General features: G+C 33.6%; 2 protein-coding genes across 3 annotated transcripts; one reads left to right on the top strand and one right to left on the bottom strand.

The window, feature by feature from the left end:
• Positions 1–1,301: 1,301 nt before the first annotated feature.
• Positions 1,302–9,028, top strand: LOC139898839 (uncharacterized). Of its 2 annotated transcripts, XM_071881637.1 has the most exons (10): positions 1,306–1,436; positions 1,886–1,934; positions 2,583–2,727; positions 3,235–3,435; positions 3,529–3,651; positions 3,940–3,977; positions 4,324–4,444; positions 4,638–7,928; positions 8,008–8,150; positions 8,459–9,028. In XM_071881637.1, the coding sequence occupies exons 3-10, from the start codon at positions 2,650–2,652 to the stop codon at positions 8,730–8,732; spliced, it is 4,269 nt and encodes a 1,422-aa protein (XP_071737738.1). In that variant the 5' UTR covers positions 1,306–1,436; positions 1,886–1,934; positions 2,583–2,649; the 3' UTR covers positions 8,733–9,028. The 2 variants fall into 2 exon arrangements, with proteins under 2 accessions (XP_071737739.1, XP_071737738.1); XM_071881638.1 differs by lacking the exon at positions 1,886–1,934 and having other exon boundaries at positions 1,302–1,436.
• Positions 9,029–9,519: 491 nt separating this feature from the next.
• Positions 9,520–11,950, bottom strand: LOC139898838 (membrane-anchored ubiquitin-fold protein 3-like). Its single transcript, XM_071881636.1, has 3 exons — positions 11,634–11,950; positions 10,321–10,488; positions 9,520–9,879 (listed from the first exon to the last, which is right to left on the bottom strand). Exons 1-3 carry the CDS (start codon positions 11,761–11,763, stop codon positions 9,824–9,826), a joined length of 354 nt encoding a protein of 117 aa, XP_071737737.1. The 5' UTR covers positions 11,764–11,950; the 3' UTR covers positions 9,520–9,823.
• Between the last annotated feature and the right edge of the window lie 4,294 nt (positions 11,951–16,244).

Raw genomic sequence — 16,244 nt, 5'->3', positions numbered from 1 at the left:
CAATGCTACCAATAGATGTCGAAAAACATTCTTTTTTACAAAATAGACCAACTAACTTAAAAAAAAAAAAAAAAACTAAAAAGAAACAACTTTTACAAAAGGAACAACCCTTCAATATTAGATGTTGAAATTTTTTTTTTTTACAAAATAGTTCAAGACTTTTTTTTTAACTCGCATTCAAAACGGAGCCCCCGGCGCGAAGCGAGGGATCCACAACTAGTTATTAAAAAAAAAAAAAAAAAAAAAAAAAAAACATTCAAGCTTTTATGACCACATTCGATGAATAATTAGTCAAGGTTTGGCCACTCTCCAAAACATAAAAATAGTAAATTCTATATTTAACATTTAAACTAATAAATGTAAAATAATAAACATAAACATAAATAGACAATAATAATAATAATAATAATAATAATAATAATAATAATAATAATAATAATATGCTTGGCTAAGGGCAGTCCCTATTTTGGAGTTGGGTCAGACGATGAACGCAAAGACTTACCGATGTGTGTTGTGCTACCGGTTAGGTGTTCCATTGTTCTCTATCTCGACGGCATGCTCTGCCTGTTCAAGGGTTTTTACTGGGGATATTTTCGGGGATCACGCGGTGTCTTGTGCTGGTATGGTGGGTATTAAGCATCGACATAATATTGTCCGGGATTCCCTTGTTGATGTTTGTTATCGATCTGGGATTTCAACGAGAAAGGAGGTTGACATTGGGTTGTCTGGAGGGAACGACAGGGCCCTCAGACCTGCAGATGTGTTATTTTATTCCTGGGATTGTGGTCGCGATGTTTGTGTTGACTTGACAGGATCTTCTCCTTTGACACAGTCTGGCCTTTCTGACTTTGTCCCTGGACGTGCTGTGATTGATGCGGCTCGTCGGAAGCGGGTCAAGTACGAATCTAGTTGTCTGGCGATTGGTTATGGTTTCATTCCTTTCTCATTTTCTTCCCTTGGAGAATTAGAGAAGGAGACTGTTTCTTTGCTAAAGCGGGTTCAGAAGAGTTCGATGGCGCAAGATATTGGTGCCGGTGCTGCTGCTCATATTTTTACTAGGATAGGTTTTGCTATTGCTAGAGGTGTGGGGGCCCAGATTGTCTCTAGGCTTCCCACTAATTTTTTGTAAGTTTTAAAACTTTTAAGTTTATAATAATAATAATAATAATAATAATAATAATAATAATAATAATAATAATAATAATAATAAATAAATAAATAAATAAATAAATATAAAAAAACAACTCAATTCTCACTACCTTCTCTGTCCCATTTCCCTTTTTTCATATGCAGTAGCAAAGTAGCAAAGTGATTAAACTAACAAAACCCAGTTGGAGTTACTGTTTCTTCACGCCATACTTCTCACTCAATCCCTGTCAGATTTCTTAAATGTTGCTTCAATTATAATCCCCCCAATTCAGATCTTTCATTTTCAGGTAGTAATTTACTTTAATCTATATTTATTACTGTTCTTTATCTAATTTCTGTAACTAAACTTCAAATGTTACCCTTGGTTTACTATTCTTAAGCATATTCCCAGTTGGGTATTATTAAAATCTTGAAAACATAATGTAAAGTTTCAAACTTGTTGATTTTATTTATTGAAATTCAATAGTTTTTCCAACTGGGTTTTCTTCTATTTCTTCATTTTTTGTGTAAAGGTTCAAACTTTGGTTCATTGAATTGAGATTTAATGTTGTTTTGGTTTATAAAGTTTGACATTTGCTTAGTTGATTATAGTTTCAAAACTTTTTCTTTACTAATCTGAAAGTAAATTTTTTGTTTCTTTTTTATTTACTATTCTTGAATTATTTATAGTGTTTTAATGTAATTAATAAAAACGACAAGAAATTTCATTTGTTTAATGTGTGGTTCATGTTTATAGTATTTAGGGTTTTGAACCAGTGTGGACTACATCAGTTAGATTAGAGAAGGTATGCATTTACCTTTGTTCAAGCTGAAGTTGAATTATTAAAAAAAAAAAATTGAGATTTATTATTACCAGTAGTTGTTTTTTTTTTTTTTTTTTTTTTTTTTTTTTTTTTTTGAGTTTAATGTGTGATTGGTAATTTGACTCTAGTCTAATACCATTAAACAATCATGTGCATGCATATTTAATTTTTGTTATTCGATGATTAGGTAGAAAATATGACCATCAACATGTTAGTTTTCCTTAGTTGTTTTTCTTTTTTAATTATTAATGATGGCACATGAAAGTTGAAATCATTTCATGTTTTTTTGGCTAAATTTCAAGCTAAATATACCTTTTTCTTCACTACAAAATATTGACACTATTCATTTTTATCTAATATTTTCCTTTGTGTGTATATGAAGTATTTGACTAATAGTAAAACACATTCTACCAAATTTAAGCAATCTTCCCCTTGTAATCGAATTAGTGAACAGAAGCATACAAAGTGCATAACAAAAGGGGTACATAGGATGAGTCTGCTTTTGGAAAGTTAGACCAAAAGATCGAAACTTTTAATCAAACAAAAATTATTGAACAATGAACGTAATGTTAAGTTAAACTAATGTATTGAAAGTGTTAACGAAGTTTCTGATGATGATGTTGGATTTAGATTTCGCAGTAGTCTTAATTAGATAACAAGTGGAACCCACGATTTTGTGTTTCATGATCATGCAATAATGTTGAGGACTACCAAATGGAAGGTTGAGAAGTCTAGAGTAAAAGTTGTTTTTCGGCTGCAGTTTCATGCTACAAATGTAAGTTCCACTATTTCTTTGTTTTCAATTACCAAGTAAAACTATATAATAATAGCATTTAAACGAATCTTTATACTTTCAATCAAGAAAGTAACATGTTTCTAGAGATCACGGTATCTCTTAATAGTCGAGCTTCTCTTTTACTGTCAAGGTTGAAAAATCGCTTCTCGGTCAGGACTTTATACCGAGTACTCGGCAACTCGGGGAGTAGTTGACTATGTTTGACATTGACCATAGTGGCTGAGTATTGACCAATTTTGATTGATTTCTCGAGTTTTGGCCGAGTTTTGACCGATTTTCCGAGTAATCCCGAGTTTTCGAGTTTTGATTGAGTTTGACCGAGTTTGAGCGAGTACTCCCCGAGCTGCAAAACGAGTACTCGAGGAGTAATTCCGAGTTCTACAACACTGTTTACTCTTTTAGTGTTTATATAATAATTTTATAATATTAATATACTATGACTTATTTACACCTTTTTTTCGCTCTTGAATGGTTGCAATATATCAGATTCCACAAAATGGATGGGAAAAATTATTTGTTTGCTTCATACCGACCGAATCTGGCAAGATTATTGCAAAAACTAGCAAAGCAAACGTTAGAAACGGGACGTGCAAATGGGCAGATCCTATCTACGAAACTACAAGACTTGTAATAGATTCTAGAAATAAACGATACGATGATAAGCTCTACAACCTCATTGTGGGGATGGTAAGCTTGTTTCGTCCTTTTTATTACATATTTGATTTTTTTTGTTTAAATTATATTATAGTTGATTTCATTTTGATTTTTTTCGTTTATCAGGGCACTTCACATGCGAGCATCCTCGGTGAAACTATCATTAATCTTGCTGATTTTGCGGATGCATCTGACCCGTTTGTTGTTTCTTTGCCTCTTCATGGATCTGAGTACGGAACCATTTTGCATGTACGGAACTCTAAGCTTTTATAGTGTTCGTATATATTTTTTCCCGGGTTCTTGATCGGGTCTTTGCTACATTTCCATAACTTACTCGAACTTAAAGAAGTTGACCTGTCAAACCGCAAATCCGTCTAACCCATTTAACTAAACCGATTGGTGGTGTCTACGTTAAGGTTGAAATTCCTAACCCATTCAACATGTACTTGACCCAGTTGTACTTGACCCAAATTGCCACCCCAACACTTATTACATGAAACTTTTTCCAGGGTGATTGACTTTATCTTTCTGGTGCAGGTTACAGTCCAGTTGCTGACGGGTAAAACCGGATTCAGGTACCATAGGGTGTGATATCACTTTTGATTTGGGCTCAGAAGTTTCTTTTATTTATTTCTTTATTGATTATATATATTTTTGACATATAGTTAGATATTTTAATCACATGAAAAATGTATCTAGATTTTACAGAAGTATGTACTATTAGAATTGAGTCATATGTTATAAAAATTCCCAAAAGCAGCAAGCCAACCGAAAATTACTCGAAAACTGCGCGTTTATATCCTAAGCTTACAATGCTTGTCAATTTAATTTAATTTTTTATTTTTTTTTTAATCTGTGCTTTGGAAGGTTGTACTGCACAACTCTATTTCATTAAATTTTATTTTTTTATATATGGTGCAGAGAGTTTGAACAGCAGTTCGATAGAGGGTTGCAAAGCAGCAGTAATCTAAACCGTGATGAAGAATCTTCCTTTCCGGCATCATCTTCTGAATTGCAGCTCTGTGATGATAATCGAAATAAGGTACAAATGTTTGATATATTTTTCACCATTCGTTGAATATCTAAATTAAATTTGAATAATGACAAAACAGTGAAACATGTCACCAAATCGTACCGTAGTGGTTTGTATTTTGTAATGACTACAATGCCAAACAAGTCGAACTTTTAGCTAACATAAAAAAACAGCAACTAATGTTTGGTTTTGAATATATCAGGAGTTTTCAGATACAACTATTGAATATAATGGCTCATGCAATGCTTCAAATAGCTATTATGCTGACAATCATGATTCATCGGGCAAACATGAATCTCGTAATTCCAACGGGCCCGATCATGAAGGGCGGAACTTGGATTTGTCTGTAAATAACGGCTTAGCAATTGCTCGCGAAGAGAATCGTACACTCAGAGGAAGTTTGGAAATGGCTGAATCTTTGATTTTTGAGCTGAAACAAGAACTAATCACGTTGCATAGTCATGCTAACGAGATGAGTATGGAAACGGGTAAGATTACGGATCATCTAACAAATGAAATTTCTTCGAGCCAAAAACTAGAAAGGGAGATTAGGATGCTGAGATCAGATTGTTCAAAGTTTAAAGATGAATTAGAACAATTAAAAGAAATAAAATTAAGGTCAAACCTTGAGAGTTTACATGATCAAGGTGATCGTCGTCAACTTGTATTGGTAAACGGGCTTTTACTTGTGGAAGATCGAATACGGGTGCTCATAGAAAAGGTTCGTATTGGTTTACTTGAATCGGATATGAGCTTTATACACCCGGATTTAGAAGTGCTTCTTGGTATTGTACGGGATCTCGAGAAGGGAACGGTTCAAGAACCGGGTTTCGCAAGAGGTTTTGATCTTGAAGAAGGTCAAAGTTCGAAACTTTTGAGTCAACTGAATGAAGCGAAAGTTGAAAAAGGAAATTTAGTAAAAAAGATGAATGAAATGGAGTATTATTATGAAGCACTTGTCCAAGAGCTCGAGGAAAATAGGGATCGAACTCTTGCAGAGTTTCAAAAGCTTAGGTACGAGCATTCAACGTGCGTTTATTCTATTTCGACGTGCAAATCCGAGACTGAATCGATACGTCATTGTATGAAAGATCAAATCTTGAAATTTAACAAAGAAAGATACGATTTAAGTTGTATTAATGAGGAGCTCAATAATAGAGTTTTGGTTGCCGAAGCACTTGTGCAAGAACTTGAAGAAAAACAGGAAAAAATTCTCGGAGAATTTAAGAGTCTAAAAAAGGAGCATTCGACATGTGCCGATACAGTTTCGACCTGCAAATCGAAGATGGAACTTGCATGTCGTGATCTGAGCGATCAAGCGTTTAAGTTTGCTAAAGAAAGACATGATATGTGTACGGTTAACGAGGATCTGGAAAAAAGGGTTAGGGCTGCCGAATCACTCGTGCAAAACCTCGATAAAAATCGAGAGAAAGTTATGGGAGAGTTTCAGAGCCTTAAACGCGAGCATCTGACATGTGGCGATATTATTTCGACGTGCAAAAGCGAGACTGAATTCGTACGCAATGAGATGAATAACCAGAAGTTAAAATTTGCTAAAGAGAGAGACGAAATGAGTTGTGTTAACGAAGAACTCATGAAAAGGATTTCAGAACTTGTGGAAAAACATGAACGGATTCTAGGAGAGTTTCAGAGCCTACAAAACGAGCATTCGATTTGTGTCGACATTATATCGAACTACAAAAGTGAAATTGAATTGATACGTTGTGATACTGACAGTCAAATGTTGGAGTTCGCAAAAGAAAGACGTGAATTGGATTGTATTATCGAGGAGCTAGAGAAGAATTATGAACAGATTTCGGTCGAGTATCAGAGCCTTAAAAACGAGCACGCAAAGTGTGAAAAGAGTGAATTGTTGTATCATGATATGAAAGATCAAATTTTGAAGTTTTCTGAAGAACGAGATGAGTTGAGTCGTGTTAATAAGGAACTCGAGGAAAAAATCTTCGATCTTGAAAAGAATCGAGATCAAATTTTAGAAGAGTTTCGTACTCTTAAAAACGAGCACGCAACATGTGTTGAAACTGAATCGATACATCATGATATGAAAGATCAAATTTTGAAGTTAACGATAGAAAGAGATGAGTTGAGTTGTGTTAGTAAGGAACTCGAGAAAAGGATCTTCGAGCTCGAAAAAAATCGAGAACAAATTTTAGGAGAGTTTCAGAGTCTTAAAAACGAGCATTCAATGTGTGCTGAAACCGAATCGATACACCTTCATATGAAAGAACACATCTCCGAGCTCGAGAAAGAGTTTCAGGACCTAAAAGATGAGCATTCGACATGTGGCGCTGTTATTTTGACCTGCAAAACAGAGACCGATTCAATAGTTAATGGTATGAAAGATCAGATTTCGATATTAACTAAAGAAAACTATGATCTGAGTTGTCATAATGGAAAACTCAAGGAAATGATTTCAGAGCTTGAGAAAAACCGAAAACAGATTTTGGAAGAGTTTGAAAGCCTTAAGAATGAGCATTCAACGTGTGCCGACACAATTTCGATCTGCAAAGCTGAAACGGAATCGATACGTCTTGATATGAACGACCGAATGTTAAAATTTGCAATAGAAAGAGACGATTTCGATTGTCATAACAAGAAGCTCAAGAAAAAGGTTCTGGATTTAGAATCAGCACTTGAAAGGGCTCGTATAAATTACTCGGTTGCAGTAACTCAACTGCAAAAGAATCTTGATATGCTTGCGTTGCAAGTTTCGTCCTTGTTTGAGACCAATCAGAACCTAATCAAAAGAACCTTTTCAGAATCTTCGGTACCGTTTTCTGAAAATTTCCAAAATAAAATTGCAACGTGTTGCGAAAAACAAACGTTGGGTGGTCATCATATCTCAGATAAAGAACTAAATGAAATATGTTGTGCGAATCTATACTTGGATGTGTACTCGGTGAGTCTTGAAAAACAAATATATGAAGCGAGTGTCTACGCCAAAAAAATGAAGGAAAAAATGAACGAATACGCGCAAAAGTTACGACTTTCACCTGAAACAAACAAGCGGGAAGGAAGATCTGAGTCTTTACGATTAGCTTTCATGAAAGAACAATGTGAAACGACGGTACAAGATTTAAAGCAACAACTTTTTGTTTCTAAACGAAACGGGGATGACATATTGATTAAGTTACAAGATGCCCTTGATGAAATCGACATTAGAAAAAAGTCCGAAGCTTCTTATTTGAAAAAGATCGAAGATATGTCGTTAAAAATTGTGGGGTCCGAAGGTGAGTTACAATCAGTACAAGCCGAATTAGAATGTGCTTTCTTGAATCTTGAATGTTGCAAGGAAGAAAACAAAAAGATTGTTACTTTACTGCAACAATGTGAAGAGGAGAAATTGAAAATCGGGTTTGAACTTTCGTTGTTACGAGAGCAAATTTCACAAAGAGACGAAAACTCGCTTCTTTCGATGATTTCTGGCTCAAGTTTTCAAGATATACAGGGTGTGGTTCTTCAACTTCACAAGGTAAATTTGAGCTATGTGATTTTATAACATGCATAATGTTAATTAATGTAAGTTTTTTATTGTAAATTTTTTGTTGTAGGCTAACGAAGAGCTCGCGAGCATATATCCGAATTATAAGGATTTTCATGACGATGGAAATGCGTTAAAAAGAGTGCTTGCTTTAGAAATCGAGCTAGCTGAAACACTAACGGTCAAGAAAAAATCGAGCATTCAATTTCAAAGGTAATCATAAATATATTATTGACTTAAGTTCATTAGACTATTCAATTAGTATGCGTACATCTGAGTAAAAAACCTCTTCGGGTAAACTGAACTTGAAAGCCTTATCCGTTTACCCGATTATCAGTTCTTTATAAAACTCGAACGGAGAACATGTTGTTGGGTCGACCCGACCCGTTCTATTTTGATTTCATATTTACCATTTTGGCATATTGACCATTGTTTGTGGTAATGGGTGAATTTAGAGTTGACTGAAAAAAGTCAAACATGGTACCATAAAACTAATATGATATCCTTTTACATTCTTTCAGTTCTTTCCTTAAACAACATAGCGACGAAGAAGCGGTCTTTAAAAGCTTCAGGGACATCAATGAGTTGATCAGAGAAACATTGGAAATTAAGAGTAAATATGTAAATGTTGAAACTGAACTTAACGATATGCATGAACGTTACTCTCAGTTAAGCCTGAAATTTGCTGAAGTTGAAGGAGAAAGACAAAAACTTATGATGACTCTCAAGAATGTAAGATCACCCAGGAACATAAAACGCTCGTCATCCGAAACACTAGATAAGAATGTTTTGTAGAGTCAAAAGTGGTCAACTGTATCGTTAAAAAGTCAACAAGATCTGTGAATAGGTATGGGTTAACATCAGCAGGCTTGAGTAGAAAGTGCAGGTGTTTTCAGCTAGTGTTTTGTAGGTGATGATCCGTACACCACTAAAATTATTCGTACACCACTAAATATGCATTATAATGTTTTATTATACAACCTCCAAAGTAGTTTTATTGGTGTACGGACTATTTTTTGTGTATGAGTGTAAATGGGTTTAGTTACAAAGGGTCTAACTGTTTACTAGAAGTATTAACAAAATTTCTTTAGTATGTCTGTTTTTGTACTTTTTCGCTTTACTTATTCTTGTTGTGATTCATATTAATAGAAAAAGTTGATTCTTTTATTGTGTTGTTTATATTCAACTATTGTAATATCATTATGGTTAAAAATCAATCAGTATTAACAGAACCATGTCATATTTCATATACATTAGACATTTCATATACATTAGACAGTCGTTAACGTGCATAAAATATTATAAATGACAGTCGTTAACGTGCATAAAATATTATAAATGACAGTATATACTCATATTATAGTGACGATCATTGAATTGTACAATACTTTTATACACATTAAACGACAGTTTAAGAGTTGTCATGTTAGAAATCCTAACAAAAATTCCGATTTACATATTTTCTCTAGGATTTTATTTACTCACATTCATTTTAACTTTATGCCAGATTGTATAAAACTATCAGATTTCATGTAGTGATTTAAATTTACAATTTACACAAAAATCTCATTGACAGATGGTAATGATACAATTATTACAACATAGAGATTCTCCCACAAAAGCTTAGAAAACAATTAAACTTATGGATATAAACTATAGTTCAAAATAAGTAATTTTGGTCAAATTTTCTATATACAAACTCAAACATACAACATAAGTTCCATTTTCTTTACCATTTTTAGATTGCAAGTCAAAGTTCCAAGCAAATATCAAAACTCAAGGATCAAAGACCCTTCAAACTTCTTTTATCAGCAATACGATATACGCAGAAGATTTGCTTTCAAATCTGCAGAACACGAGCTAAAGAAGCTCGGTTAGTCCAATATTCAAAGAATTGCACACGGACAGCTGCTCTGTTTCGTGGAGTCATCTTGAAACCTTTCTGTCATTTAAACAAAAAAAAAAAAAAAAAAAAAAAAAAACAGATGACATGTTAGTGTTTGACTTTTAACGTTATAATCAATAACTTTAAGCTACAGAGTTTATATAAGACTTTTGAATATTTAGCCCTATGATGTACGGAGTACTATGTAATCTGGTTTAACAGTCGTACAACGCATGGGCTCGAAAACCTAGTTGTTAAAAAAATACATATAAATATTGAGAATATCAACTGCCAGGTTTTGACTTCCAAAGTTCAGTTATAATATCCTCTCTTTAAGAGAAGATTTTTGTTGTTAACATTAGATTTTCAAATGTAGTAACATAAATACATAATGCATCTATGACAAACATCTGCGTGTTGTTTGGATGTGCGTATTGAACGTGACTGTCGATTTTAGTAATCAAACTCACAAATAATCAGATTTAATATGATAATCACCGTTATTTTTGTCTGGCATCGGAGGGCGCACAACGACAAGCATAGTGATAATACCTCCAGGAACTTCACTTACTCGAGATCTAGACTCGGCAAGCGTTTTATCGTTCTCCAATATCTTTCCGGCATTGATGAGTTTCACATCGTTTATGGTCTTTGGGCCGTCTTCATCTGTTAAAGGTTATATAATTTTCAGTATAAATGATTAAATATTACATATAACATTAAGTATAAAACTTCAAATAAATAGATTAGAAAGGAAAGATCCTAGAACTAAAAGAAAAAAAGATCAACAAATGGATTTTAGAATAACATATATGCGTATTTTTGGTGTTTATGATGTCTAATGGATGTAATTTAGGAAATTTTCACTCTTAATTTCCGGAAACGGTGATTATATATACATAGGGTAACGGGGGTACATATCAATACTGCAATTGGAAAAAGGGAAACTTTCGTAGGTGGTGCTCATCAACCCATCGATAAAGATGTTGATTGTAGGAGTTATCGGTGCGTAACATTTTCAACAATCAAAATGTTACACTTGAAACAAACAATGTGATTGATATGATCATAAGTTTTATTAGTATAAACACAAACATTTAAATTGTCACACGAACTGAAAGAATTATTTTTAGGAGAAAAAACAACATGAGACATTGCATTCATGTATATCAATATCTTCTAGTACTTTATATCCTACTTTTTAAGCATATATTCATTTCTTGTTATATCGAGTAACGGGAACCCATATCACATAATCATTTCGTATCATATCGTATAATATAAAGCGGAGCCATTAACCACAAATACAAATGATTAAAACATTTTGGACCACTAAGTGATGCCAAAATCACTCAATATACATGTTATTTTTTAGCAGAACTTAGAACAAGCTTATATCTATATAATGCAGGGTTCACATATTTAGAATTTAGAATTTAGAAATAATACTAAAACCCAAACTATACAATAGCATTATAATAGCATCTAGTTAACACCTAACTGCTTAATCTTATCTCTTACATTAATCATACTTTCAACTTATGGATCAAACCAATTAACAATTGAAGATTGAAGATAATACTAATAACAAGATTAAAAAAAGAAAAAAAAACATCTATATGTACCAAGAACAGGATAAATCCACTAAATTTAACATTAAGTATCATCATTTCAATCACACTTGAATAAAAAAATTGGCAATGGATGTAAGTTATATAGCCAAAATTCTACTAAAAAAAATTGAATTGAATAATAAATATAAATGCTGGTAAAAAATACAGTAAAAAATAAAGTGTGGAAATTGAATTAACCTTGGGGCAATTGGGAAATTATCATTTGTTTCAGAGATCCAACAGTTGTGGTTGGACTGTATCTGTTTGGCCCAATATCACTGCCATCAGCTAACCTGAATTTTACTTCAATCAACTCTTCAGAAGCCATTAATAAAAACCAAAACCCACCTCAAATTTTAAAAACCCACCAGAAAGATCTAGTATTTTTTAACTTTTTAGTGAAATAAGTGAAAACCCAGATGAAAATATCATAAAAATCAGTCAAAAACTATGACTTTTTTAAACAAGATTGAATATTTATTTGGGAACAGCAGGATGAATATATATACAGTATACGGAGTATATATTTAGCAAAAAGGGGTGAGGCTAATTTAGAGAATAAATAGGTTTCTTGACAAAGAAATAAAAGGGATAAACAATATTTGTGGCAAATAGAACCTTGTCTTTTCTTTGTTCTCTTCCTAAATAAAATAATATTACGTTATCTCCTTGTCGCCAAAGGAAGGAAAAAAAAAAAAAAAATTACGGCGAAATATATTAAAACACGAACGAGACGTGCTTTGTAGTGTTTTGGGGAATGAAGGTGAAATTACCGAGGTGAAATTTTGGAGTGCTCGTAGGTATGCTTTCGTGTTTTATGCTTTGACGGAATGTGCTCGCTCTGCTGTCTCAAAACTCAGCGGCTGGGGTATTTTTGGTCGGGAAATTTATGTTGGGTGGCCTAGAATTCGTGTTGATCGTAGAATCACAGGTAATCAAAAGCGAGTTTATTTTAACCTTGGTATTAATCAGCCTATGATGTTAGGGATAGATAGGTGTCTGATTATTTCGATAAATTGCCTCTTGATGATGTTAAGCTTAGAAGTTTCCTGTTAATGCATAAGGTCATTGTGTCTTCTGTTTCTAAGATTGGATTATATAGGTGCATTGTTCTCTGTCAAGATCAGATTGGCTTCGATAAATTGCTTGGTACATCTTGCACTTCTGATTTTGTTTGGATTAAACCCTTGATGGATAAGGCCAAAGGTTTTTTCAGGTATGTGTGGTTAGAAATTAGGGGTATTCCTATTGCTTTTTTGTCTGAAAAGAATGCGCTGTTATTGCTAATCACTTTGGAGAAGTGATTTTTGTAGCCAATTGTTCGACATCTTTGGTGAACGCGGGTCTTTATTCGTTTTTATTGAATCTCAGGCTGTCAAGCATATTCATGAGCTTTTAGACGCCACTCTTGTTGATTCATTTTCTAGTGTAAAGTCTAACGTTTGGGTTAATGAATTAAACGATCCCATACTCCTTAACCGCTTGATCAATGTTGGATTATCCTCGAATTGGATTTCATCCTTGAATCGGGACATTTTGTTACAAGTGGAAAAGGGTGTTGATGTTTGTCCGGATGCTACTGGTTCTAAGGTTGTTGTTGAACATGATAATCACGCTTTGGATACTGATTTAGACGAAGACGAGGTGCGGGGGATTGATTGTTGTGGAGGTAAGGCTACTGCGAATGATGTTAAACAGGTTGGTAATGATGTGGTTAAGGGTAAGGCTGTTGATTTGGAAGCAGGGTTGCTGCAACCGGATAGTGTTAATCATCACGTTAGGAAGGATGTAGAAAATGCCAAGGTGGAAGAGGTGGTTATAAATTGTCTCAATAAGGAAAGGCTAAGTACATATAGGGTGGGGTTTTTTCAGTGTAAAGGTGTTGTTGCTGCTTCAGATCATCGCCCATATCGTGTTCAATTTTCGGAAATTGATGTTGCTCTTGAAGGTCAAGGTTTTGGGGAAAAAAAAAAGAGAAAGCTAAATGAGGTCGGTGGGGTTGTTTTGGGTCCTGCTTCTGAACAGTTTTCTGGCAAGAAGGTTGTTGATCCTTGTGTTTTGACTTCGTCATCCTTCGTTGTTGGTAAGAGAGTGGGGCGTGGTGTTTGTTTTGTAACGACCCGACTTTTTGGACTTGCTTTCGTGCCTTGTATTTTTGCAAAACTGCGTATTTGTGCGTACTGTGTTACTTTATACTCTGGAATCTTGATATACGTGGTTTACTTTCATTTATATGTTAAAACGTGCCTTAGAGTACGTAGGATACTTAACTTGTTCACCGGAAGCCTTTATAACCGTTAGTGTTACTTGACGTTTCGAATAAACCGCTGACTGCGCACACGTTTGACTTTTGTCGTAGCCGGAATATTATGACTGCGAAATATTAATTATTATTTTATAATAATTACTACTTGGGCTTTTGGATGCTTAATTTCATTTAATTATTTACTAGATCACACTAGTTAGTCTTGTTGGACTTTCTACCTTATTGGGCTTAAGCCCACCCTACTCTAGCTAGTGACCCAATTAATTAGCCCACTTATTAATTACTAGTGACCCATTAATATATAAGACAATTATCCATTTAATTAGAGGGAACATGCTGTCATACCCCGTCCTAATCTATCTGGACGAAGTGTGACGATCGCTCCAAATCCATATGGACGAACACGTCATTCATCGATTTCATTGCGAGGTATTTGACCTCTATATGATACGTTTTGTAAACATTGCATTCTTTTGAAAAGGCACACCATAAATGAATATTTAAATCAAAGGTTTTCGACATCTGATGATTTCTACATATAGAAAATCACCGTAAATAATAGTTTACAATAGTACTTCCGTTGACAATGCAGTAAAAATAAGATACATGGTGATAATTTGGTGAATGCAACGTTTCCTTGAAAAGTATGTCATGTAAGACTCCATGCACATAGCTTGTCTAACATATAAGCAACAACGGAAGACTTCTAGGAAACCTGAGAATAAACATGCTAACAAGTGTCAACACAAAGGTTGGTGAGTTCATAGTTTTAATGTTTCGCATAATCTGTGTATAAAGATGGATCACAAGATTTCAGTTGTTTCGTCCAGAAACGTTTATCAAAATATTCTACAAGATTGAGCACCCTGGTAACTAAACTTAACGTATATATAATTTGTACCCTTTGTATAATCATCTTAATAATACACGCAAACCAACGTGTACGCTTCTCAAATAGCATACGTCCGTTAAAAGGCTAGTGCTCTAGCTCAGACGGGGATATCAAGCCCTATGGATCCATATACTACTACTCGCGCCCACCAGTTCTTATAACTGGCAGTTAACAGTTACCAAAGCTAAGGGATTTTCGGTTCAAACTCAGTGTAGAATTTAGTATGTACTTGTATCTATTGCGTTTAAAATAAAGTGCATGTATTCTCAGCCCAAAAATATATATTGCAAAAGCAATTAAAAAGGGATCAATGAAACTCACCTTAGCAGCATATAAAGTCGTTCACCAAAATGTGACTGAAACTCGGATTACCAAATAATCGTAGATCTCAACCTAGAGAACATATGTTGGTCAATAAATGTCTATCAAGCTAGGTCAGGTCATAGTGTATAACAATCCTAATGCTCGAGATCGACATACAAAAGTTATCCAATGTCGTTTCAAAAAGTCAATTTTGACTGTTGTTTAACAAAACGAGACGTACCTTATATAAGGATTCATTTACTCGGTTGGTAATATTCAAAAATCCAAATTATCAATCTCATAAACGAGTTGTTTAAATCTTAATTGTAGATTCAAAAGCAATTTCAATTAACGTCAATCATAATTCAGTTGATCATATCTTTTAATCCGTTCATCGAAATTATTCGATATCTAAATGAAAAGTTATTGATTTTTCGCCAGTTTTCCAAAAACATGTATATCATATACTTTTTACCAGTAATATATGTATTTAATTCGTGATTCATTATAACTGTTTAACGACGAAATTTAGCATACAAGCATATATAAATATATATATATATATATACTCGAGCACTAGAGATGGATACACAATTAATATATAAAAGATAAAATATGAGTGCTTACGTATAAATATTGAGATTCAATATTGTAGGAAAGTACGTAGACGTAACGGAGATGATAAACACTAGATTTGATTCACAAATATATCCCCGAACATTACCCATAACCTCCTTGGCAATAACCCATAATTTCCTTAGCTCTATCCCGCTCAAAAACCCATTTTGAAGGTGGCACACTCATAACCTCGTCGTAGTATTTTAGGTATATATACTACTAATAATAATATTATAATAAGATTAATAATAATAATATTAATCTTAATAATAATAATAATAATAATAATAATAATAATAATAATATAAAAAATAATAATTCAGAGGAATGAACCGAGCTTTTATAGTATATGGCCTGCTACCGTACCTCATGCGATCGCATGAGTTTTCAGTGTTTTTGCCATGCGATCGCATGGCCGCCTTATCTGTTTTTGTTTGCTAGTTCGTCGACATCAAATAGTGTTTTACTGTAGCAAACAGTCTTTTACTGTATCAAATAGTGTTTTACTGTATCAAATAGTGTTTACTGTAGCAAATCACTGTAGCAAATCATTTTCACTGTAGCACTGTAGCAAAATACGTATATACATATTTATATGAATTATATAATTATAATATTAATAATAATTAATAATAATAATAATAATAAATAATAATATAATATATAATAATGAATCTAAAAATCAAAAGATAAACAGTAATAATAATTCATACACAGTATAGCAGCCGGT

The sequence above is a fragment of the Rutidosis leptorrhynchoides genome, chromosome 3 (genome assembly GCF_046630445.1).
Source record: "Rutidosis leptorrhynchoides isolate AG116_Rl617_1_P2 chromosome 3, CSIRO_AGI_Rlap_v1, whole genome shotgun sequence".
Lineage (NCBI taxonomy): Eukaryota > Viridiplantae > Streptophyta > Magnoliopsida > Asterales > Asteraceae > Rutidosis > Rutidosis leptorrhynchoides.
Note: the sequence above shows the minus strand (reverse complement) of the source record. Positions and strands in the feature narration are given on the sequence as shown.

Bases quoted from the DNA above. Each gene is read 5' to 3' on its own strand.
- LOC139898838 (XM_071881636.1), bottom strand. From the start codon at position 11,763: ATGGCTTCTGAAGAGTTGATTGAAGTAAAATTCAGGTTAGCTGATGGC. The intron at 10,489-11,633 runs GTTAATTCAATT...AACCTTTAACAG, and splicing joins AATTTCCCAATTGCCCCAAG to ATGAAGACGGCCCAAAGACC. The intron at 9,880-10,320 runs GTGATTATCATA...TTTAAATGACAG, and splicing joins GATGCCAGACAAAAATAACG to AAAGGTTTCAAGATGACTCC.
- LOC139898839 (XM_071881638.1), top strand. From the start codon at position 2,650: ATGTTGAGGACTACCAAATGGAAGGTTGAGAAGTCTAGAGTAAAAGTT. The intron at 3,652-3,939 runs GTACGGAACTCT...TTTCTGGTGCAG, and splicing joins AGTACGGAACCATTTTGCAT to GTTACAGTCCAGTTGCTGAC. The intron at 7,929-8,007 runs GTAAATTTGAGC...TTTTTGTTGTAG, and splicing joins TGGTTCTTCAACTTCACAAG to GCTAACGAAGAGCTCGCGAG.